The following is a 23621-nucleotide window of genomic DNA, read 5'->3' as shown; positions in this document are numbered from 1 at the left end:
TTAGTGATAGGACTATCTGCAGTATTAATTTTTTTAGGTATGCAATTATGTGAGGGGGACAAGATTCAGTTGTGAATTGTGTGATAGTGACAGGACTATCTTCACTATTGATTTTTTATATGATAAATTACATAGTAGCCCATCAGGTTTGAAATCTATTACAACTTCATACAACATCTTTAAAACATTTCACTTTCATACCTCACGTACTATTTTATTTCAAAATAATATATCCGTTAGATTTTTCATCCATTGTTCCGTTAAAAGCTGACGTGGCTGCCATATTTGTACCACGTGGTAAAAATAATTTTTTTTTATGAATTTAAAAATAATTAATTTTAAAAAAGTATTTATTAAAAAAAAAACCTAAAACTTATCTTCCCCAACCCACTTCTCCTCCACTCCTTTCACCTCACCTCTCATCCCATCTCCCTCCCAGTTTTCTTCCACAATCGAAACCATCCAAGTCAGCCTTGGCTGGGCGGCTCTCAGACCCAAATACCTATCCCAAGAATCCCGAGGCTCGTCCATTGACATCTGACTGGGTCTCACGCCGCTTCTCCGCCACTAAACCCTCGTTCTCAACCTTCTTCATCTTCTGCTTCCACCGCCATTGCCTCACCTTCCTGCTCAAAACTGACGTCATCCCCCAAAATGTCCCTACAATGTCCTTCAAATCCCTACCTGCACCCTTCTTCTTCTCTCATTCCAGATTTATCAACTCCCTCATCGTCTTAAACTTCGCATCTGCATCCGTATCCAAATCCAAAACATCACCTTCGTCTCCACCTTCATTCTTCTCCTCATCTCTCACTTCGACATCGAACTTTCTCGACACTCCTTTGCGATCGTCGTCGATGTTGAAGAGCTCAGACCCGAAATGAGGGTTATGGGTCGAGGGTTGTAGGGGAGGTGGGGCTGGGTGTGTAGATGGGTGTGTGCATGAGTGTACTGTTGGGGAAAGAGTCTGAGGGAGAGATAGAGAGTGAAAGAATGAAAGAGAAGAGTGACCTGAGAGAGTGAGAGATCCGAGAGAGACTCGAGAAAGGATTTTTGGGTTTGGGTTTTTTTGTTTTTTTTTTAATTTTTAATAGGGTTAATATTATAATATTTTTAATGTATGAATTAAAAAAAAAAAATTTACCACGTGGCAGCCACATCAGCACAAATGTGACAACTACGTCAGCATTTAACAGATCAATGGATGAAAAATTTAACGGAGGTATTATTTTGAAATAAAATAGTACGTGAGGTATGAAAGTGAAATGTTTTAAAGATATTATATAAGGTTGTAATAGAGCTCACACCTAAAGGGCTACTATATAATTTACCCTTTTTTTAAAAAAAGGGCATATGTGGGTGGAGAGTACGGCGACGCTCGTTTTTGGAGCGAGTTCCTGCGGCATTTCATTCTTAAATTTGAAAATGCTACTGTTATCACCATTTGTAACGTTTAAGCAGTATGTGTAGCATTAATCTTTTAATTTTTTTTTAAAAAAAACTTTTTTTAGTGGGTTGTAACTTTTATTTTTTAAACAAATAATATTATTGTTATATATACTTATATACTATTAAGAGAATCCTCCTCTCAATTTTTTTTTTCTATTTTACTCTTACTTTTGATATACATTATTGACAAAAAATAGGCAAAATAGTAATTTTATACATTTTGACAAAATGACAAGTAAAGCTTAAACTTTAACAATTGTCTTATTTGCAATGGACCACTTCAAGATATTTTGGGTGCTCCTCATTGAGAAGAGATTTTTCAATTTGATCGGTATATAAAGTGGTACATTATATAAATGATGAGATACTTTTGATATACATTATTGACGAAAGAGAGGTAAAATAGTAATTTTATACATTTTAACAAAATGACAAGTAAAGCTTAAACTTTAACAGCTGTCTTATTTGCAATGGACCACTTCAAGATATTTTGGGTGCTCCTCATTGATAAGAGATTTTTCAATTTCATCGGTATATAAAGTGGTACATTATATAGATGATGAGATACTTGTGTTAAAAAACTAATAACTTAAAAATTATAATTTTCTATCACTTATATAAAAACACCTAATTTAACACCTGCGTTTGATCAGAATAAAAAGTTTCTCTCAATTGAGTACCCAAGTATTTTGTATTTAAGGAATCATTCTTTAGAAGAAAGCTCGCTTCTGCACTCACTCCCACTCTCCCTTCTCTCTGTAACGCAGAGGCAAAACCGCCTCCGACCAATCGAGCCTCCAAACCACCACCATGGCAATCGGCTCCTCAAACACAATACAGCCGTGACTTCCGTATTCGCAAACTCGGACCCAAAACCCGAGAACCACGAACTCAGTCGCGCTCGAACTTTCCGACTAGTTTCCGTCGGTTTTCCGGCTAATGTAAGCTTTTAATCACCTCGAATCGTTGCATTTCATTGACTAGTTTAAATTTCCTGTTTGGTTGGTTGAAAATGGCGAGTTTTGACACAGATCAAAGGAGAATTCCACTGCTGAACTCCGGCGAGTTGCAGAGAGAAACCGCTGATTTTCCAACCAAGCGTCGTCGATTTGGAATATTTTGAAGCCACCATTCGACGCACCAGCATCCCTAGGCTCAGTGTCGAATAACCTGTGGGTTCGAAATTCCGAAATTCAGACCGAGAGTTCTCCGGCCAACTTCGAGATTTTCCAGCCACTTTTTGGCCAAACCAAGGTGATGTCCTGAATCTACACCCTCAAATTAGGCTAGGTTGTGAATTTCGTGAATTTTGGATGCGTTTTTGTAACTCACCGTGTTCTGGAAATTTTCCGCCCAAAATTTTAACAAACTAGGTCGATCCTAAATTGTGTTAGCAAAGGATATAGTATCATTTGAACTTGAGTTATGGCGGACTCCATTGAAACTATAAGGTTGGTTTTTTTTAAGTCTGTAACTGTAAGATCACTTCTTGTTTTCTTTCTTTTTCTTTATTTATCAGAAAAATGACATAATTATATTAAGTTGAAAGAAGAATATTGTTAAATGAGAGGGGAGGGGAGGGTTACTGTTATTCATATGTTTGGCATATATATGATCTTATTCATGGAGGGGTTTTCCCAGGGTTCGGACTGAGGACTCCATCACTGTTGCCAAGAGTTTGGAATGAGGACTCCATCACTGCTTCAGCACTTGAAGTCTCAGGTTAGTAGGGCTTCAGTACTTGTCTCTCTATTGGTGTATCTAACTATTAGTTTGCCATGCACATGCATATTTTGACAACTGCTACCCTTATCATTTATTTATAACATCTCTCTAACAGGAGCAGGGTCTGCTAACGCAGATCTCATCTCTTGTGGAGAGATGGTACAACTAGTTGGTAAGAATAACATTTTTATTGGCGAACTAATCATTGATTTTATGAAAATGCTATTTTTTGCATCTATTTGTTCTATTATTTGTAACATATCTCTAATAGAGATGGATCCGCATGCATTGGTGGACTTTATTTCTATTAAAGAGATAATACAAATAGATAATAAGTGTAATAGTACTTTTGATTTTATTTTGTGGTACTTATAGAACTTTACCAAGCTAGCTATTGTGTGGTACTTGTACAACTTTAGCAAGGTAGCTCGCTCCTAAGCTTCGTTACCACAAGATATAGAGGTATCATATGAACTTCAGTTATGGCGGACTCCATCGTAACCCTAAGGTTCGGATGTTTAATTCTGTAACTTTTAAGATTATTTATTGTTTTCTTTCTTTAATTATACAAAATTCTTATAAGTTGAAAGAAGAATATCTTAAACAATTACTTATCCATTCCAAATCCAAACCACGAGAAATTTTTCAGTGTGACCGACACATGAAGTGGGACACCACTAGTCATTATACAAATTATGAGATTGTGTGTTAAAATGTTAATAACTTAAAAAATAATTTTTTTCACCATTTACATAAAAAAATGTGATGTATCATCCGTGTTTCCATCACAATAAAAAAGCAATGTTCTAAAAAACGGCCTAGGCGGCCGCCTAGGCGCTGGGCGCCTAGCAACCGAGTTGTTTTTGGGCAAATCGGGTTGCGGGCTAGGCGGCGCCTAGGTGGTCTAGGCGGGCTGGGCGGCTAGGCGGCTAGGCGGGTTAGGCGGGCTAGGCGGTCCTAGGCGGTCCTAGGCGGTCCTAGGAGGTTTTTTTTATTTTTTATTTTTTATTAATTGTGTGCTTTTTTCTTTTTTGGTTTCATGGTGGTATACTTATGGAAATGGTGTATCTAATTTGCAAATGATGAATTTACTACAAGTTCATCCAATACTTATGGAAATAGTGTACCTAATTTGCGTTTTATCATTATTTTATTATCTATACAAGTATAGTTTTTTTTAGGTGTCAATATGCACTTATTTACAAGATATACAAAAAATTTACCTAAATCCGCCTAGGCCGCCTAGGCGCCCACCTAGGCGCCCGCCTAGGCGCTAGGCGCCCGCCTAGGCGCTAGGCGCTAGCCCGCCGCCCGACTAGCGCCTAGCGTTTTTTAGAACCTTGTAAAAAAGTTCTTCCAAATCAAGTCTAATCCTACTCAACTAGAGCTCTTATAACTAGAAAAACTCTAAATTCTAAACAATTCTTTTTCTTTAATTATACATAAATTATTATAAGTTTGACTTGAATGACTCATAATCCTACTTTGACTTGGAAAACAATTCAGCCAGCTTGCGAGCATGTTTTGAAGGAATTATTCAGTGTGATTGGAATTTTAGATGGTACATCACTTGTCATTATAAAAAGTTAAGAACTACAACAATAAAATTTCTCACCACTTATATAAGTATATGTTGTGTATCACATGTGTTCCGATCATAATAAAAAAAAATTCACGTTTTGATTCAGTCTGGGGTATAGGCAAATCTAGGTGTTCTTTCTTAAATATACAAATTATATATAAAAGTATCAAGGTGGGTTAGGTTTCATTCGGTTGAGTTTTTTGCCAAACTAGAAAATCAAACCGAAAGTACAATTCGATTCTTTATTTATAAAATCTGAAAATTGTTTAAAAAAAACTGAAAACTCAAGTGTTTTTTTTAGTAATACGATATATTTTACATTAAAAGAATAGGAGTTCGACTAAGACATACAATGAACAACTTAATTTGGTATTGAATTTACCATATACGATATACGAACCTAAGATCTTTGATTTACAAGTGAAGAATAATATTACCACACCGTAATACTGAGTAGTTGAAAACCAAGGTCATGTATTTAAAACCCAATTGCCAATTCATCAAAACCCAATCCCCTGATAAAAGCAGCACCAAGTCTCTCAATAATATTTTCAGACCTCTGACTCAATTCAAAAAATACAATAACTCGAACTCAAATTCTGAGAACCAATGCATAGATAATCGAAAAGCACAGCATAAAACTCCAATTCATAAAAATGCAGTGATGTCCTCTTCCACGGTCCTTTATACTAAAGCGGACGGCATGAACTCATCCATAGTGGCTCTTCATTGCATAATATGTAATGTACATCACACTGCGATTCCAAATTGCAGTAAATACAAGTAATTCAGAAAAGTAATCAATACAAATCAAGAAACAAAAATACAATAAAATTTGATTAACCTAAAATCAAAGACCAAAACGCCAAACTGGAGCACGGAGAGGCGGAGAGGCCGAACGATCGAATAGAGATTTTAATTACTTCCGTTGGCAATGGAGACTGGAGGCTGAACTGGAGAATGATTCAGCCGTGGCGTTGGTAGAAGGGCGCGAGAAGGAGAGAAGAAAGAAGAGGAAAAAAAAGAAAGTAGGAAGATGGGGCTGTTGGGAGAAATAAAATAATAAAGCAGAGGCAGAGAAGATGTTTTCTTCTGGCAGAAAGGAGAGAAAACGATAGGAAATTTAAAATTATTAAGGTAAAATGACAGAAGTTGAAATTATATAATTTTATTTTTTAAAATTTGTGAATTTTTTTGTTTTGTTAACTTAAAAGAATAATGAAATTTCAAAAATGGAATTTGTTATTTTTAATTCTCAATCAAAGAAATTTGAAAACTAATATTTATTTACATGAAATTTAAACTTAGGAATTAGAGGTCTCAAATTTCAAGTTTTTGTTCCATGTGGAAATTTTAATTTTTTGTGATTATGAATCCAAACAAGAGAATTGATATATATCAATTTATAAATTCTAGCTTTTGTAGAAATTTGAAGTTTATTTTCTTTATCCAAACATAAAGTTAGGGTTTGTAGTTAATAAGGCTTGAATATGAATCCAAACAAGAGAATTGATGTATATTAATTTATAAATTCTAGTTTTTTGTAAAAATTTGAAGTTTATTTTCGTTGATGCACAAAATCGGGTCAATCTTGGACCAACATAAATCCGACCGTGAATCACACAATCGCACAAGAACACAAAGATATATCGTGATTCACCTCAAGTTGAGGCTACGTCCACACTGGTGTTGATTCTGTTTCACTATGTAAATTAATGTTGAATATACATGGAGGCTATAGAGGCAGTGTTTGCTCTCTTTGCTATTCTGTTTGCTCTCCTATTTCCCCTCTGTCTGTTTCCCCTCCTCCTTAAGTGAGTGTGAGGGAGCCCTTTTATAGAATAAGGGTTTCCTCCCCTCTTACATGAATCATGGGCTAAGTAATGAAGCCCAAATACTGAGGCCCAATATATGGTATAACAGGAGTCCCCCAAGTCTTTAGTCAAGAGAGTCTTTTGGCTGGAGACTTCAAATCCAATCCATGTGTGGGCCGAAGTGACTAGATGTCGTCCAGAACTTGTACTCGTCATGAGACGATGCTTAACGTGAAGCAATACTCAGCTAAAGGTAGCACACGTTGCGAGGCTGCTCGGCTAGAGGCTGCTCAGCTAGAGAGTCTTGTTAAATGCTGATTCAAGCATTTAACAAAATCATCACGAAAAAGGCAATGCTCGCTGAGAGGTGGTTGCTCGGCTGGAGGCGATGCTCGTTTTGAAGCGGCTCGGTTGCGGCGTTCTTCATTGCGAGTATGCACTCGACGTTAGGTTTTGTAGTAGCTTTTTAAATATACTATTAGTGGCCGCGAGTTACTGCAGGATTTAAAAGCGTAAAAAACACGTACAAAGTTTTATGCATATGCACAACCATATTAGGTGTTTAACGATAGGTCTTACAATCCTATTTACAATTGAATTTACACATGTATAGTGATTAGTACCTAAAAATTTTGTTGTTCATCAATTCACAGCATTTTTGTTTTGGTTTTTTTATCACTGTTACAATTTGAAAAAAATAGTTGTTAATGTAAGTAACTTTCGAAAATAACCATTGATAAAAATCTATTCTAATTTCAGGGCTTAATAATATAATATTGGAATTTGCATTTGATTCAAATAAGTAAAACCGATAAAGCAAAAGATAACAGAATCTATAATGATTTAATTATTCGTCCAAAAATACATTTGAACGAAGAATATTTTTAAGGATCCAAACAGCTGTTAAACTAAACAATTAAAAGTTAAAAAAAGCATTCATAGAAGATATATATAACGTATTTGGTTCTTATACCTAAAAGAAAAACATTGGCTTTCTTCTATACACTGAAGTATGTGTTAAGTGCCGGAAATTTACTATAGAGTCAATCTCAGAATCAAAAGACATGTAAAGGAAAAGTAATAAGAAAAGTAGTGATTTTACCTATACTCCATGTGCGGACTCCAATTTCCAATCACAATTCAAAATTCAAGAGGCCTATAAATCAAATATATAGGAAAAGATTAGTAGAAGAAAGAAAAACAACTGAAATCAAAATAGCATCTAGCAAATCATTTAGAACCAACACAGAAAACAATTTTTGCAGAAAAGTAATATAATAGAATACCATCAGGTCATGCATATATTATATATACAACATATCCAATTAGAAAAGTGGCACATCAATAATTGATGATCAAAACCGTTAGTCAGCCTCAATTGGTTGAATATAATTAACTCAAAATAATAAGCAGTCCATCATTTAATGCATGGGTTGACTGTTAATTTCATTAAAGTATAATTTTGTGCAGCTCAAAAACCAAGTGGCAGAATAGGCAAAAACTATCTCATGGCTTGTAAATGTAATCAACTTAATATTAAACTTCACAGCCACAAATAAACCATAATTCGTCCTAAATGAAACGAAAAATAATAATAATGAAAGAGATGAACTCTAATTGTCTCTTCTTGCACCATTTTTCAGTTAGTCTTTATAAGAACTCAAAAGTCACAATTTTTTCAGTTGGTCTTATAAGAACTCATAATTCAAACAAAATGAGGCAGTGACATCAAATTGAAAGTTGAACAAAAAATTAATCTGCCAAACTACGCAAACAAAACTCCGTATAAAAGTAAAAGAATAGATAAGGGAAAGTATGACACATACCATTTTTTTGGTCTTAACCAATCTCATTCGAGAATCTTCATTAAACCCTAAACGTCATTAGAAATTGAGGATAAAAAAGAATTTGACAAAATCACAGATTTGAAATCAAAGATCAAACCCACCGAAATACCAAACTATCCATTAAAATGATTGAAAACTTAAAAATTAGATGAATTAAGAAAAAATCTTATTGTAGGTCGAGCATGGGCTTCAAGGAATAACAATCGATAATCTAATATTGCTAAAAACTCCTCTCATTCATCGAGATCATCTTCACCATTGATGCTCGACATTGGTTCTACTCAATTATAGACTTAAACAAAGGACTGAAGTAGCTGCACATTGACTCAGAATGGAGTTCAGGGTCAAATGTACCTGAAAATTTAACAAAAACCCAAATTCGAATAAGATATTCTAAAATTCGAAATAATCTGCAAATCTAAAACCAAAACCTATAAACAGAGCTAAAAACAGTAAAAATAGAGAAACACATGTCTGAACAGGGCATTTTTGTCAGTCCACTGTCTGTGAACAGGGCACCCGAGTTTTGGTTTGAAGTTAGGGTTTCAACACATGTGGATTTGGAAATTGGGCTTAATATTGGTCTTGAAAAATATATATATATATATATATATATATATTTGATTTGGTTCGGTTTTTGTTTTCTTCTTTTTTGAATGTTTTAATTTATGTGGTTTTTGTTTTAAAACTAGGAGTTTCAAGAGTTTATTTCTCAAGAACTCTAATTTTTAAATTCTTATAAATTAATCAAGACAGCATTAGGTGAAGATTTTTAGAATACTATTTATATATGTTGTATATTTCTTTTTTATAGCGGGAAAATGTTGGGATAATATGTTTATTGTGTCGTGTACAGTGATCTAGGTCAGAGCAGTAATACTTTAGATGGAGGACACAGAAGCATAACCACTGAAAAATGGCCAAAAATTGGGCCACAACGTCATCAATCAAAAATATTCTTTCCAACCTGGGATATTATCTTTGTAGTATCATCAGCATTTTCTCTATTTGTTGATCCCTTGATCTGCTATATTCCGTTCGTTGTCGAGAAAGACGCTTGCTTCTTGTGGGACCTACAGTTGATGTGGATATTTTTGGCTTTACGATCAATCGGGGATCTTTTTTATTACATGGACATCGTTGTTTTTCTGAAGAGATTTCACACCGAACGTAGTGCCAAATCTTCTACATGGGCCTATGCAAAATCTATTGACGATCGTCTTGTTACAACAGTTCGTAATTTCATCCACAAGAAACCAATAAGGTTCTTAGCCATTTTAGGTCGCATTTGGGTTGCTCTTCCCTTTCTACAGGTAAGACCTTAAGAGAAGGTGATCTCTTGCAAGTAATTAAATTTCACAGCTAACTGCATGCATGCGTGCATGATACTTTGATTTTATTTGAGAAAAATTAATATCTGGTCTCTAGTTACTAATGTTTTTTGAGTCAGACTTTATTAGTTTTAGTTTTTGTTCGAAATCTCTATCATTAATGTATTAATAAATTTAAATGTCAATTACATAGTTTGCCCTAGTTTCGGGCCCAAAATTGACACGCCAAATGAAAGTTAAGTTGATCCGAACAACCTAAAAAGTCCAAAACATTCGCTTTCGGAATTTGACGGCAACAAATAATTTATTAACCCTTAAATTACTAATTCCCTAATCATTTTTCTTTATTAAATGTCGCTTCCTCCATTTAACTTTTTATTGAACAAAATATATTATCTACATTAAGTAAGAGATGGTGGGCTTAGCCTCTTTTAACTTTATTGAATATAAAATAACGTAATTCTTGTCCCACACCAACAAAACAGCCTATTATAATCAATATTGCTATATTTTTTAGGATCAAGGCCCCTTGACTATTTTTCATGTTATTATTTGAATATTAATTATATTATTTACAAGTCATTATATGTCAATTTTAAAAATAAAAAACTTATTAATCATTTTCAAATATATCTTTTTAGTATTTTTCATATATTTCTTTTTATAATTTGTATCTTTTTTTTATTTGAACAATTTTTCTTTTTAGTTTTAATTTGGGCCCAAAATTTTGAATTTTAATATGAACCCTTTTTTTTGTGTGAATGTACTTATGCTAATTATATGTATTTATTTTATGTTTTAAAATATATGAATAATTATTTCTTAAACTATATTAATAATTATATGGGTACATTATTTTTGTGCTAAAACTATGTGAAAACAATATTAATCTATTATTGATTTTTAAGTAATTGTTACATTGTAAAGTATTATTTGAATTTGTTTAAATTTCATAATTTGTGAAAAATTGAATGTATAAATGCATGAGTTAAATTTTTTAAATAATGCTACGGACCTCAACCAAACTATTTAAATAAATAAGGCTTCATTGTAATAATTAGGTTGATTAGGGATTGCAAAACAAAATGACCATATTTATTACGTTCATTTTTTTTCTTCAGTAAAACGATATATTTTTACAGTAAAAGGAAGAGGCGTTTGGTTAAGCCACACAATGGATAACACGTACCTTCATATAAGTTTGTCATTTTGCTACCTATTTATGGTTGTAAGGTAGCGTTTGCCTTGTGGGTCTAGGATGAGACTTAAAACTTTGACACACATTAGATAGATTATTCAGTAAAGGATTTTTAGCCAAAATAATCTCTGAGATTTGTATAACCTTTCACTTTGGTCCTTGAGATTTGAAATCAATAGAATGGTCTTCAAGTTTGTCCACTATCAATTATTTTAATCCTTTAGTGAGAAATTATGTTAAATAAAGACCAAAATGACAAAAATACCTTCAATTTAATAAACAATGGGCCAAAATGATTTGACAAAAATTGAGAGTACTTTTGATGGTGGTGGACAAACTCAGAGGCTACTTTTATTGATTTTAAATTTCATGGACAAAAATAAGAAGTTAGGCAAATCTTAGGGGTCGTTTTGGCTAAAAAGCCGTAATTAAATTAATTTATTAACATTGGTTAGCTAATAGACCAATATAACTGTTTGTTCAAATGTCTCCAGGCACTGTTGCTCATTGGAAGGTATACATACTTCGATAATTCTAAGCTTGTTTCAGTAATTCCATTCCAGTATATACTGAGGGCTTATAACCACTACAAATGGCTTGATCGGCGTGCTAACATAGAGACCGTACCAAGAAGATTCCTTAAAGCTATATTAGACTTCCTTCCATTCATCATTGCTTCTCATGTAAGTTCAAATCTTCATTATTTCGGATATTTGGGTGAAAAATTTAAATTTTGTTGAAATCTTATTGTTGAGATATATGAGTGTAAATATGATAAACCTTCTAAAATAGCATGGTCACCACCAACATATTTACTAATATTGTTCTCCACGTAACCACATACCACTTGGTGCGGAGTTTTTCCACTAAAAGCGTTTGTGCTAGTAGCATTGAACCTTTCTTATATAAATTGTAAATTATCTTTTTAAATCTTCAATGTGAGACTCTATTCTCTAACAATAGATATAGCAATGCCCAAGCATCACCCGGTTAGTAACCAACAACGTCATCTCATAATCTTAACCAATAATTTTTTTTTTTAAATCAACATCCAAAGAAGGAAAACTTTCACAATAACAATGCAAATAGTGAAAAGATGTCCGATTTGGATAACTTTTGCAAGCTTGATCTTTGAATTGACCTAAATTATGAGCCAGCTAGATAATGAGATGACGTTGTGTAACGGACTTAAATATATGGTTAGTATCATATTAACATATTAACTGGTTAGTGCTTGAGCACTCCTAATAATAGGTACAATTAACTTCTCATATGGTTTTGAATAAACAAAGGGAAAGCATATGACAATACTGAACAGGAGTAAGAGCATGTTTACTTCTTCTTTAAGGGCCATCTTGTTTGAGGGGTGTGGTGCTTTCATTTCATTATCTTTTATCTTTTTTCAATACTTTTCAGAAACATTGATTATTAACTATATTGTCGTGTTTGTCCTTCAGCTTTACGGATCCTTGTGGTACTTTTTTGCTGTGGATCGAAAGATAATATGTTGGCAGGACTATATCTGTAAACATGGACAAATATGTGATTATCACATCTATAGTTTCTATTGTGGTCCTACTAGTCAGACATACAATGGGCGGATCAATATCCCAAGTTTAAAACTATCATGCTCATGCTCTGAAGAACTTCCATGTAATAGGACATCGAAGTATGGTATATATGTGTCTGCTCTCCAATCTAATCTGTCAACGTCAAAATATCTTCCAAGAAAGATGTTGCAGTGTTTTTGGTGGGGTTTGCGAAATCTTAGGTTTGTATTTGTATGACTTTTCATGTTTGATCACCTAGAAATATTTATGTTGTATTCTCATAATTTGTCTCCTTGCAGTTAAATTCTATAAAAAATTTATGCCAGTTTTCTAAAAGAACGGAATCAGTAATTAATATATTGCCCTCCATTTCATTTTTTTGCAGTTCTTTTGGTTCAAACCTTGAGACCAGTTTCGACACGGCCCAAATCATTTTTTCTGCTGTGATCTCTATAAGTGGCGTGATACTATTTTTAGTATATCTCAATTCGAGGGTGCAGGTTAGTGCCGTGATCAGTAGTTTTTTAAGCAAAATTTTTGTCATTAATTCAGCTTAAAGCTCCTCCATGCAATTTTTTTTTTTTTTTTGTGTATTAATGCACGTACGTATGTTTTTGGATTTAATGAACTCATCATGAAATCGCTTTATAGAGTTACTAAACATGCAGTGGTACCAAAAAGCAGCCGAGCGGCGGATATTGAGAAAGAAGAAGGAAAAAACATATCCGGCCTTAATAGAACAAACACTTATCATGCCCCGTCACTGCATGGATTCACTAAAGAAAGTATGTAACTAGAAAATTTTGAATTTAACAGTCAATAAAGATAATATACGTCATGCGTAACTAATTTTATATAATTGAACATTGGTATGCAGGTTCCAATTATTGGAAGTATAGATGAAAAAGGGTTGAAAGCAATATCTGAGCGTCTAAAACCGGTGATTTATAATGCGGATGTGTATATTATTAGGGAAGGTGAACCGTTGCGGAAGATGTTGTTCATTTGGCGAGGCACTACTTTGACCTACACCACTACTAAAGGTGCAACAAATGTATGCAAATGCCTTGAGAAAAATGATTTCTATGGAGAACAACTTGTAATTTGGGCATTGAAATCTGCCACATTTTCTGAGTTGCCTATTTGCACTACAACCCTTGTGTCCCAATCAAAAGTTGAAGCATTTTCAATCACGGCAAACGACTTGAAGTCTGTAGTCGCTAAGTTTTGGTTGCACTTTAGAAGGGATCTTCCTCACTCTCAGGTGGAGTGTTTTGCAGCTTCTTCCATACAAGTAGCCTGGCGCCGCTACCACGCAAAAAGCTAAGAGATCAACTGGTTGGGACAAGTGGAGTGTTTTGCAGCGTCTTCCTTCCATACATGTAGCCTGGCGACGCCACCACTCAAAAGAGCTAAGAGATCAACTGGCTGGGACTAATATGTATTTTGAGCTGGTATCGCTTTTGTTTTGTGTGTGTGTGTTTTGAGTTGGTATTGCATGCTTTGGTTCCTCTTTATATTGCTTTAATCTCTTTTGGCTTTGGTTTCCCTTCAATTTCGTGGTGTGTCTTGCGTTTTGGTTTTTGTGGTATGAAAAGTGTGTAATTGACGTTCATGAGAACGATATTATGTATGAATTAAAAGCTCAAATTTTGGACCATCTTCTTCAAATTGAACATGGAGTGGTGGAACTGGTGTTTATGTTCATTAATATTTGTAGCATAATGTGAATAGTGGTGCTGGTATTAATGTTGTAGGCGATAACCACAAAGAAATAATCAAACTAGTATATGCCTACACACAGTGTGTGTGTGTGTGTGAAATTTCTTTTTTGTTTTTAAAATTGAAGGTGTGAGGAAGAGAGTGAAAGTGAACTTGGGAGTGGGGTGAGGAGGAGAGATGTTTTATTTTTAATTTCTAAATTTAGAGATGTTAAAATCATCTGTATGTGAGACTTAAATAAAAAACTGCAAATTTTGTTTTGTGAAATTACGTTATTGCCTTTAACCTTTTGCTGTGATAGAAAACTAAATGGTCTTTTCACCATCTTTTGGTTGACAAAGATGATTCTATTAATACGTAGTTTAGATTCTTACGTTGTAGCATAAGGGTAGAGCACCAACATGCAAGCTATAGCTAGGGCCGGGTGCACAACTGGTTGGCATTCATGGTTACGGTATCCCTATCGCCATAAAGATATTCAAGATCACATAAGAAGTTTCGGTTTCTCCATATTTGTCTCATACCCAAATACCCATTTATAAATCCTCCCCAAACGACTGTGTACCTGGGTGAAATGATTTTAACAGGTAGGAAAATGTCATCCCTAATCTCAACAGTTACCCTTGCACTCTAGTTCCCAAAGTTGTATCAAAAGTCGAAGGATAATGCTATTCATACTCCGATTTTTACTCCTCACACCCCTCTCAATTTTCGGCTGTCGAATCAATAAACTGCAAAAGATCCATCGTAAAGGGTGTATGAGAGGTAAAAAAAAGTGTGTATAGTACTATCCATGTCAAAATAAGATCAATTGTAAAAAATTAACCAGGGTGTGCGAAAGGTAAGAAAAAATGTGAATAGTACTATCCACGTCAAAATAGGGTTATGATTTGAAATCAAACACAATCCCATGCATGGTTACTCTAAGAATCGCATGATGATTGTTTTTTAGTGCCAATAAACAAATGAAAACAAGCTCATGCCTATTCACCATGGTGCTGATTTAATCGCTAATAAATTTCTTTTCTCCAAACAACTAACTATTGAACTCATTAAATTAACTATTAAACTCACTAAATGTCGTTTGTGGGAAAACAAATAAGCCCATTGCACTAAAGTGTAGTGTATTTTTTTTTGGGGGGCTGATAAAAAAAATAGCATATTATTATTATCACAAAAGGCTGGAGCCCAATAAGCTAAAACCCTAGCCCCACCAAACCCTCTTCTGTTTTGCTTTCTCCTCTTTCCTTCGTCAGGGTCTCTGTTTCTGAAAAAAAAAAACTGAAGAATCAGAAATGGTCAGAAGCATCAAGAACCCTTAGAAAGCCAAAAGAAAGGCCAAGGTCAGCTCCAAGTTCCCATACCTTCTCCGTTTATTATTATTTATTTTAGTAAATTTAGGGTTTTATCTTTTCCCCAATAGATTTGATTGAATTGAGTTGAATTTTCGTTTAGGGCTTATAGAAAGGAGATGCGTCTTCTTCCTCTTCGGGACCGTCGATGCCAGCGAAGGTATGGCAACCGGGAGTGGACAAGCTGGAGGAGGGTGAAGAGCTCCAGTGTGACCCTTCAGCTTACAATTCTCTCCATGCCTTCCATATCGGTTGGCCTTGTTTAAGGTTGCTCTGAATTTTATGAATTCTTCTCTTTGGTTTGCATAGAAAGTGCAAGAAAAGCATAAAGTTTGAATTTTGGATTGTGGGTTTGAATTATTGGAGCATGATTAGCTGAACTTAGTATAACTTAATTGAACTAATCTTAGCTGTAGCTTGTGTTGATAATTACAATTTCTTCTTTTTGGAAATGATCGCATTGTACTCGTAAGTCGTAATATTGAATTATGTTTTGAAGTTCCAGTTTTATACTTAATTTGCGGGTAATGGTTATAGTTAATAATTAAAGTTTCAATCTTTCCAAGAGAGTTATAGGTTTCCAGTTCACCGCTCGAAGTGAATTTCTTTTTACAGCTTTGATATTGTGCGAGATAGGATTGGTTCGGACAGAGTTCATCCATACCGTGTATTTCGTTGCAGGGACTCAGGTGGGCTTTATCTTTTTGTTTGTCTGACTGATTTATTTATCTAATTTCTTTTACCAATTCAATATTGATGGTGAAAACATAAACATGTGGTTCTGCAGGCAGAGAAAGCTGCTTGGAACTCTCTTGGAATATTTGAAGTACCCAACATTTCCGGAAAAAAGCGCGAACTAGTGCCAGCCAAAGCCGCAGATGATGACTCTAATATGGATAGTGAGGACAGTGATAGTGACGACGATAGCGAGGATGAGGAGTCCGGTGGATCTGGTGAACCTGTTTTGCAGGCAATATTTTTTTACATCCCACAATTGATTCAGCTCACCTTCATCTTTCTTAATTTTTATCTCATCTCTGTGCCTTTCCATTTTTCTTCTTTTCATGTACAGTTGCGCAAGGTAGCTCCTGAAAGATGTATTGATCGTATACGCGCCATGACACAAAATCCACATATACGTGCATCTTGGGCAGACACCGGTCATGTGCAGGTCATACTTTATGTCTTTAAAAGAAGACTGCAAGAATTGTAGACATTTGTGGGAACCTACATTTGTGGACATATTGCAAGCTGGAGGATCTACAAGTATGGAACTAAGATAGGAAGCTGAAGTTCCATCTTGACCATGTTCTCCCCTGGTCGGGTCGGAGGTGAAGATTGGCAAAGTTCATCATTCAACGGTGAGGTGCTCATAGAAAAGAAAGCGTCGCCCAACAAGTGGTAGATTTTTATGGGGTCTCGCTTAAACGTTGGGGAGATCTATAGATCTGGATAAAGTCTCGCCCATAGATAGAGGAAAAGTACGGACGCTAACGTGCTACGGCTTACGTAGTTCCGTGAAAAAGCGCGAACTAGTGCTCACTGACTGAACACACATTGCAGTTTCATCAGAGGAGGCTGCAACTTTTGGGGGGCCAATTGGGCAGGTTATATGTTTTCTCCTAATCAAATCCATGAAATTATAGTTATATGTTGATGTTTTGTAACCTTAAAAAGTTTAAAGTTTTAATGCTCGTTGGATAACTATTTTTTTCTACTAGATAATTATTAAACCGACTCTAAAAAGTTCCGAACTTTATATCTAATTTTTTTCGTTTTTTGTGCTCCCATTTTTCTAACCAGGCAACAAAAGTTGCAATTATGATTGGCTTTGGCACACTTGTTACCCTTGCAAGTTTCAAGACAGAAAAAACAGGTAAGCATATTACCGAACAGAGAAGACTAGATATCATGCTACAGGATCATGAGTATTTATTTTAATTTCCATTTCCGTAAAACACTGACAACAGTTGATCTGCGAATAACATCTTAAAAGTATCAAGTTCAAATTGGTTTTATAATTCCCTTATGCTTCATATTATAGAAAAATAGTTTTGTGTGACTGTAATATCATGCGTGACGGTATTAATCAACTTTTGTTATAATACGTATGCCCAATGACGAAGCTACATAGGGGCAAGGAGTGGCGACCGCCCCTTCCCTCGTCGGAAATGAAGCCCAGGAGCAAGTATCCGCCCCTCCTCTCACCGGAAATGAACCCCTGTTTTATGCTGCTGTTGAGCAGGTGCTGCGCGCGACAGTTCAGTTTTCTGAAAACCCCAAGCCAAACGGCGTCGTATTGGACATAAAAGAAAACCCCCTTAAGTAGAACGGTGTCGTTTGTATTCATTGAAAAACATAAATAAATAAGACTGACATATGGAGACCACTCGTCCAAATTAACCTTATTGGAGCCCCCACAAACTAGCTCGAGAAGATACGACAACCTTCAAGCCATTGCCCAGATTCCCTCTTCGCGCCTTCGCCGTTCCCCTCCAAGTTCCAACCTTCAAGCCAAGCCACTGCCCAGCTTCAAAGGCTTTCATAGCTTACCTGAATTCCTCTCCAAAACTTGACAACAACAATATATAAGCTTATAGCTTACCTGAATTCCTCCAAGCTGGCCCTTTCATCTTGATTGAACCTCCAAATGACACAATTGAAGTCAAGAACACTTGAAACATGAGATTAAAGTCTAGTTTGTATAAATTCCCGAATTAAAAAAAATAAAATTCCAAACCTAATTGCATTTCCAAATCCTTTACCTAAACTTGTTTGGCTCGACTCACTAAATCCGTAGGCGAAAACCTTTTGTCAAATCGACAAGCAAAAAGAAAGTTACGAGTTTCCAATGATTTTTTATAGGTAAAACAGAGGGAAGCTAAGCTTTTCGGAGAAGCCGAGATTGATAAGAATATGAAGAACCATATAGCATTTTGGTTTAAAATTAAACCCACGTGGTATATTTTGGGACTTTGTAATGTGGTGAAACTAGATTTCACCTCATAAGCAATTATGACGCTGCATAGTACTTTTTCATCATTAAAAAACATAGTGATATTTTTTGTGAATTTCGAGAGTTGTGAAAACTATAAGTTAGTGTATAAGCTTTTTACATTGGTTTTGGAGTTACCGGTTGCAACTGCTTCAATGGAAAGAGCATTTTCTACTATAACTGTTGTGAAAACACCATTGCATAACAAAATAGGAGCTCAATAGTTGTAGGATAGCATGGTTGTTTAAATTGAGAGATATATTTGTGCTTTTATTGATAGTGAGTCTATTATGCGACATTTTCACAACATGAAATGTTGCCAATAACAATTGTAATTTGTTTGTATTTATAAATTATTATCGACATTAATATTGTCTACCATATATCTAAAGGGATTTAGTTATCTACATTTATGCGACCTCTTACCTTTTTATATTTCGCCCCTCCTCCCAAAAATTTCTGGCTTCACCACTACATATGCCTACCCATCATTAGTTTTAGTGGAGAAGGAGGCCCCCACTTCAATTGAAATCGCAGAATCTCTTTATGTCGGTGCAGACGAAAATATTCAATGAATGCTCTTTGATGGTCATCCCAATGAGTTGATCGATAGTAGTGTATATGTAGCAATAGGACATACATATAGCTATGTCCAACTGTAAAAGTACTGACTTGTGTGAGAAAAAAAGGAGATGGATTGTCTGCCCTTCCCATCCTATACTATTTCCATCCCCTCTTATTTGTATGAGAAAATGTTGACGTGGCTTAACCGTGACCACATAAAATAGTAGGGGATGGGAAGAGTATGAGATGGGGAGGGCAGACAATCCATCTTCGGGAAAAAAATGTAAAAGAGTGAGTGGTGGTTGTGGTGTGGTTAAGGTTGTAATTTAACTTGATAATTGTATTTAATCTTTCAATTTAAAAAGCGATGATTCATGAATATGTGTCAAATTAATTAACGATTTAGGTAACAAGTAAATTTTTATGATAATCATGTATTTGTTTGATCTATATGAATGGTTAAAAGATTTACAAATTGAATGATTAGTCATGCTATAATATTTCGACCAAGATTTTCAAAAGTTTAATGGCTAAAAGATTTACAAGTTGAATGATTTGTCTTGCCCTCCCCCATACATCCACTTCTCATACCCTCCTATTTCAATGATCACAATTAAACCACGTCAATATTTTATTTTAATTTTTTTATAAAAATAATAAAACAAAAAGTGAGGAGGGAAAGACAATCTAAGTCCCTCAACCTTTCAACCTTCTCAGGGCAGCATGTGCGTTGGGGCCCAGCCTGCCCCTGCGTCAGCAATAATTGGCGAATATGAGTACCCGCGCTTGTACGAAGTATCCTTTGGAGCTGCAACGCAACTTTCAAAAGGTGAGTTAATTTTTTTATTAAAAACTATGACAACACATATTACATTTTACATATAATATGGAATTTGACCTAGACTATTTTATGTTAATATATTATAAACATTCACATAAAGCACACACTTTGTGTGTGTGAACAACCGTTCACCTTCTTTCATGTTTTCTTCAAGCGTAACCGTTTTAGTTCATTCAAACTATTAAAAAAAATCATAATTTCACTTACATGTATGTAAAAATGATAGTGAAACAAATTTTCTTAATAAGGGCATATTTTTATCTTATGTAAATATTTTGATACAAAATTACTATTTTGTCTTCTTTATGTAAATATTGTATATAAAAAGTGGGCAAAATAGGAAAAAAAGAAGGGATATGATTGTTTTACCCTCCTCATACCAACATTGTGTAATCAAAAGTAAGGGGTAAATTTGGAAAAAGCGGGCAAAAATTTGATAGGGTGTGTTCTCTTAATAATAGTATTGATATATTTCATATAATATTTCTTTATGGATTGGAACTGTTCGAAGCCTGCACGTGAACTACAGAGCAAATAATCTCAACTTTTCACGTAAAATCGTGCAATTCAAATAAATCTTGTCGTGTTGTCCATCACACTAGTGGGGTTAGGGATAGGCAAAATACCCATGGGTTTGTGTAACCGTAATTACCTGTCCATTTAAAGTTTACGGTTACGGTTATGGTAACCGTTTAGACAAACAAACGGTTATGGGTATAACCGTTTATCCATAAAATTTAAATAGGCGGTTATAGGTATTACCCACAGTTATAACGGGTATTCATCGATTATGGGTATTATCCGCGGTTATAACGGATATTCATTTACCCATTTAATTTAATATATGTAAAAAATTTAAAAAAAAAATTATAGACAATGGATTGGTTATACCCATTTAATTTAACATCGAAGTTCTGTGGTTAAATTCGTATCTGATATTCCCCCCCCCCCCTTGTTTATATGTTTCTAAGGCTGGAAGAAGTTTGATGCTTTGTGTTGTCTGGTATATTACCTGGCAATGTACTAAAAAAAATGCTTTCTGCAATATCGAATGATCAATGTATTTGTCATTTTACTAGTATGGTGGTATCCACCAGATAAACTTCTGTAGAATGGATCGATGGTTGAGTTATAGTAAGCAATTTTGGGATTCCCGGTTTATCCCAAAATTCCAAAATTATTTCGGAATTCTTGAAATTTTGGTTTGTAATCGGTCTTGAAATTAAAGACTTGCTTAAGTGTAGCAGAAAAATATCGTTTGTAAACTATTATTTCAATTATTGGAATTGTATGAGGACTTAAATGATTAAAATAGAGAAATGCATGCTAAAATGTACATATAACGGTGTTTAATTGTCAGAAAACGAAAATTATGACAAATTTTAATTTTTTTAATTTTCAAGTTGTTAAAAAAAAAACATGTAGACGGGTGAAAAAATGGGTAAATGGGTGAAAAAAGGATAAACGTGTAAATGGTTATGATTAAATGGGTAAACGGTTATGGTTAAATGAGTATACGGTTATGAGTATGGTTAACTGTTTATAAACGGTTATGGGTATGTGTATAACCGTTTATGCAATTACCCAACGGGTAAACGGTTATGCGGATATGAATATAAACAGTTATGGATAAATAATTGCGGTTACCCGCTCACCCATCCCTACGTGGGGTGCTGTTCCGCATCATTATGCTGACGTCTTGTCTCACAAAGACTCTATTAGTGCACTTGGCTGTGTTATCTCGAAAGATGGGAGACGATCCATTTTATTGGGGGTAGGATTTTCTCCACTCTTAGTCTCTCTCCTCTTCCCTCATTTTATATTTGAATGATTACAGTTAAGTCACGTCAACATTTTATGTTAATTTTTAATAGCCAGAAGAAGACAAAAAACAATTTGTAAGCGAAGGAAAGGGAAAGGGATAAAAATAGGAAGAGAGAGAATCCTACTCATTTAAATGGAGGTCTGAAATGACAGACTGTCAGCGGAATTTCAATGAAGTAGAAGAGTATCTCCTCTGGATTCATTATGTGGGGATAGATCCCACATCTCATATGTTCATCGTGTATTGTACGGTCAGTTTTGATAAAACACTAATTGTGTTTAATTTAAAATAATAAAAATTCAATAATTTTTGATCGCACGATACACGAATAATGGTTGAAATATTGAAATCCGTAAGATCTCCACATAATGATTTTTTGTTAAACCTCTCACTCCCCCACGTTCTCTCTCTCCCCCTATCTCCTTCTCATTTTTTCTAAAAATATGTGTTCATACACACAAAGTGTGTAGGTAAATGCAAGTATACTATTAAGAGAACCCTCCTAGTCAACCTTTTGGCCTTTTTTTTATATTTTTTCCCTCACTTTTGATACACATTATTGACAAAAGAAGGGCAAAATTATAATTTTATACCTGTTTTAGAAAATGACAAGTAAAACTTAAACTTTAGCAGTTGTCTTATTTGCAATGGACCACTCCAAGGTATTTTGGGTGCTCCTCATTGAGAATAGATTTTTCAATTTGATCGGTACATAAGGTGATATATTATGTGTCATTATACAAATAATGAGATATATGCGTTAAAAAGTTAATAACTTAAAAATATAATTTCTCATTACTTATATAAAAATACGTGATTTAACATTGTATTTCAATCACAATAAAAAATTTCTCTCGATTAAGTACTGTTGACCCTAAAAACTACCAAGCCTACGTGGCGCGCAGGCCGAGTAACTAGTGAGCTAACTACGTCTTTCGGTTGTATGTAGGTGTGCCAACTCGTCGGCCGAGGAGTAAAATATGTTGATGTTGCGTTGGGTGCGCTGCTAACTTTTGAATCTCGCGACTGTGGCCGAGGAAGGAACATGTTTTGGCATTCGGGTTCTAGAGCTTAAAGACAATGTTGCTAGTTTTGTGAAGTTCGATATCAAATTCGGCTTTCAATGTGCCGAATGTAGTAACTTGTAACACCTCACTTCGTTGAGAAGACTAATGAGATGACATCTGCCAATAAAGATTCGAAAATTCTTCTCGACCGAGACTTGGATAGATAACCAGTCGGCCCTGTCGCAATGCTGTTTATCCAAATTGAAGGTGTTTCACGGTCAGCTGATTCTACGGCAACAATGCTGTTTATCCAAACTGAAGATGTTTGCCGGTTACCTTCACAATGTTGTTTATCCAAACTGAAGATGTGTTGGCGAAAAGGGAAAACAAAAATCTCAAGGTTGTTGAGAGGTTTTGCGTAGAGCGAGGGTTTGCACAAGACAATTTGTGTGTTGAATTGGAGGGACTTTTCCATTATCTACAACTTTGTATTTATAGCCAAGCCTACATGATCACCAATCCAATAAAACATTTTCCTGGATATACTCCAAAAAACAATATCAAAACAACCGATATTATCTTTAATATATTATGCCAATAACCTCACTAGCCTTCTTGGATTGAGTCCAGACTTTCACAAAGAGACTTTGAAAATTCAAAGCATCCTTAGAGCAACTCCAGCCATCCTTGTTGCTCGGGGGACAGGCTCCAGGAAAGGGCCTGAGGGCCGGTGGGAGGAGGTCCAGCGGTGAAGGGCCCGAGTGAGGGTGGGAGCTCGAGTTGCAGGCCCGTGGAAAATTGACAGGCCTGGTCCCTGAA

At 35.0% G+C, this 23621-nt stretch overlaps 1 protein-coding gene and 1 long non-coding RNA gene across 10 annotated transcripts; both read left to right on the top strand.

The window, feature by feature from the left end:
• The first annotated feature begins 2161 nt into the window (after window positions 1-2161).
• LOC103438443 (cyclic nucleotide-gated ion channel 1-like) lies at window positions 2162-14157 on the top strand. 9 transcript variants are annotated; one of them, XM_070814325.1, is made up of 10 exons: window positions 2162-2390; window positions 2481-2703; window positions 3091-3171; window positions 3550-3682; window positions 9274-9730; window positions 11441-11629; window positions 12404-12717; window positions 12882-12996; window positions 13165-13281; window positions 13374-14157. In XM_070814325.1, exons 4-10 carry the CDS (start codon window positions 3657-3659, stop codon window positions 13821-13823), a joined length of 1668 nt encoding a protein of 555 aa, XP_070670426.1. In that variant the 5' UTR covers window positions 2162-2390; window positions 2481-2703; window positions 3091-3171; window positions 3550-3656; the 3' UTR covers window positions 13824-14157. The 9 variants fall into 9 exon arrangements, with proteins under 9 accessions (XP_070670426.1, XP_070670436.1, XP_070670433.1 ...); XM_070814335.1 differs by lacking the exon at window positions 3550-3682 and adding an exon at window positions 2823-2900; XM_070814332.1 differs by lacking the exon at window positions 13165-13281 and adding an exon at window positions 2823-2900.
• A 1273-nt stretch (window positions 14158-15430) lies between these two features.
• LOC108169633 (uncharacterized) lies at window positions 15431-17277 on the top strand. The gene is made up of 5 exons (XR_001785982.3): window positions 15431-15561; window positions 15674-15837; window positions 16186-16259; window positions 16358-16540; window positions 16643-17277. It is a non-coding gene; the product is annotated as an uncharacterized lncRNA (long non-coding RNA).
• Window positions 17278-23621: the final 6344 nt, after the last annotated feature.

The sequence above is a fragment of the Malus domestica genome, chromosome 02 (genome assembly GCF_042453785.1).
Source record: "Malus domestica chromosome 02, GDT2T_hap1".
NCBI lineage: Eukaryota > Viridiplantae > Streptophyta > Magnoliopsida > Rosales > Rosaceae > Malus > Malus domestica.
Note: the sequence above shows the minus strand (reverse complement) of the source record. Positions and strands in the feature narration are given on the sequence as shown.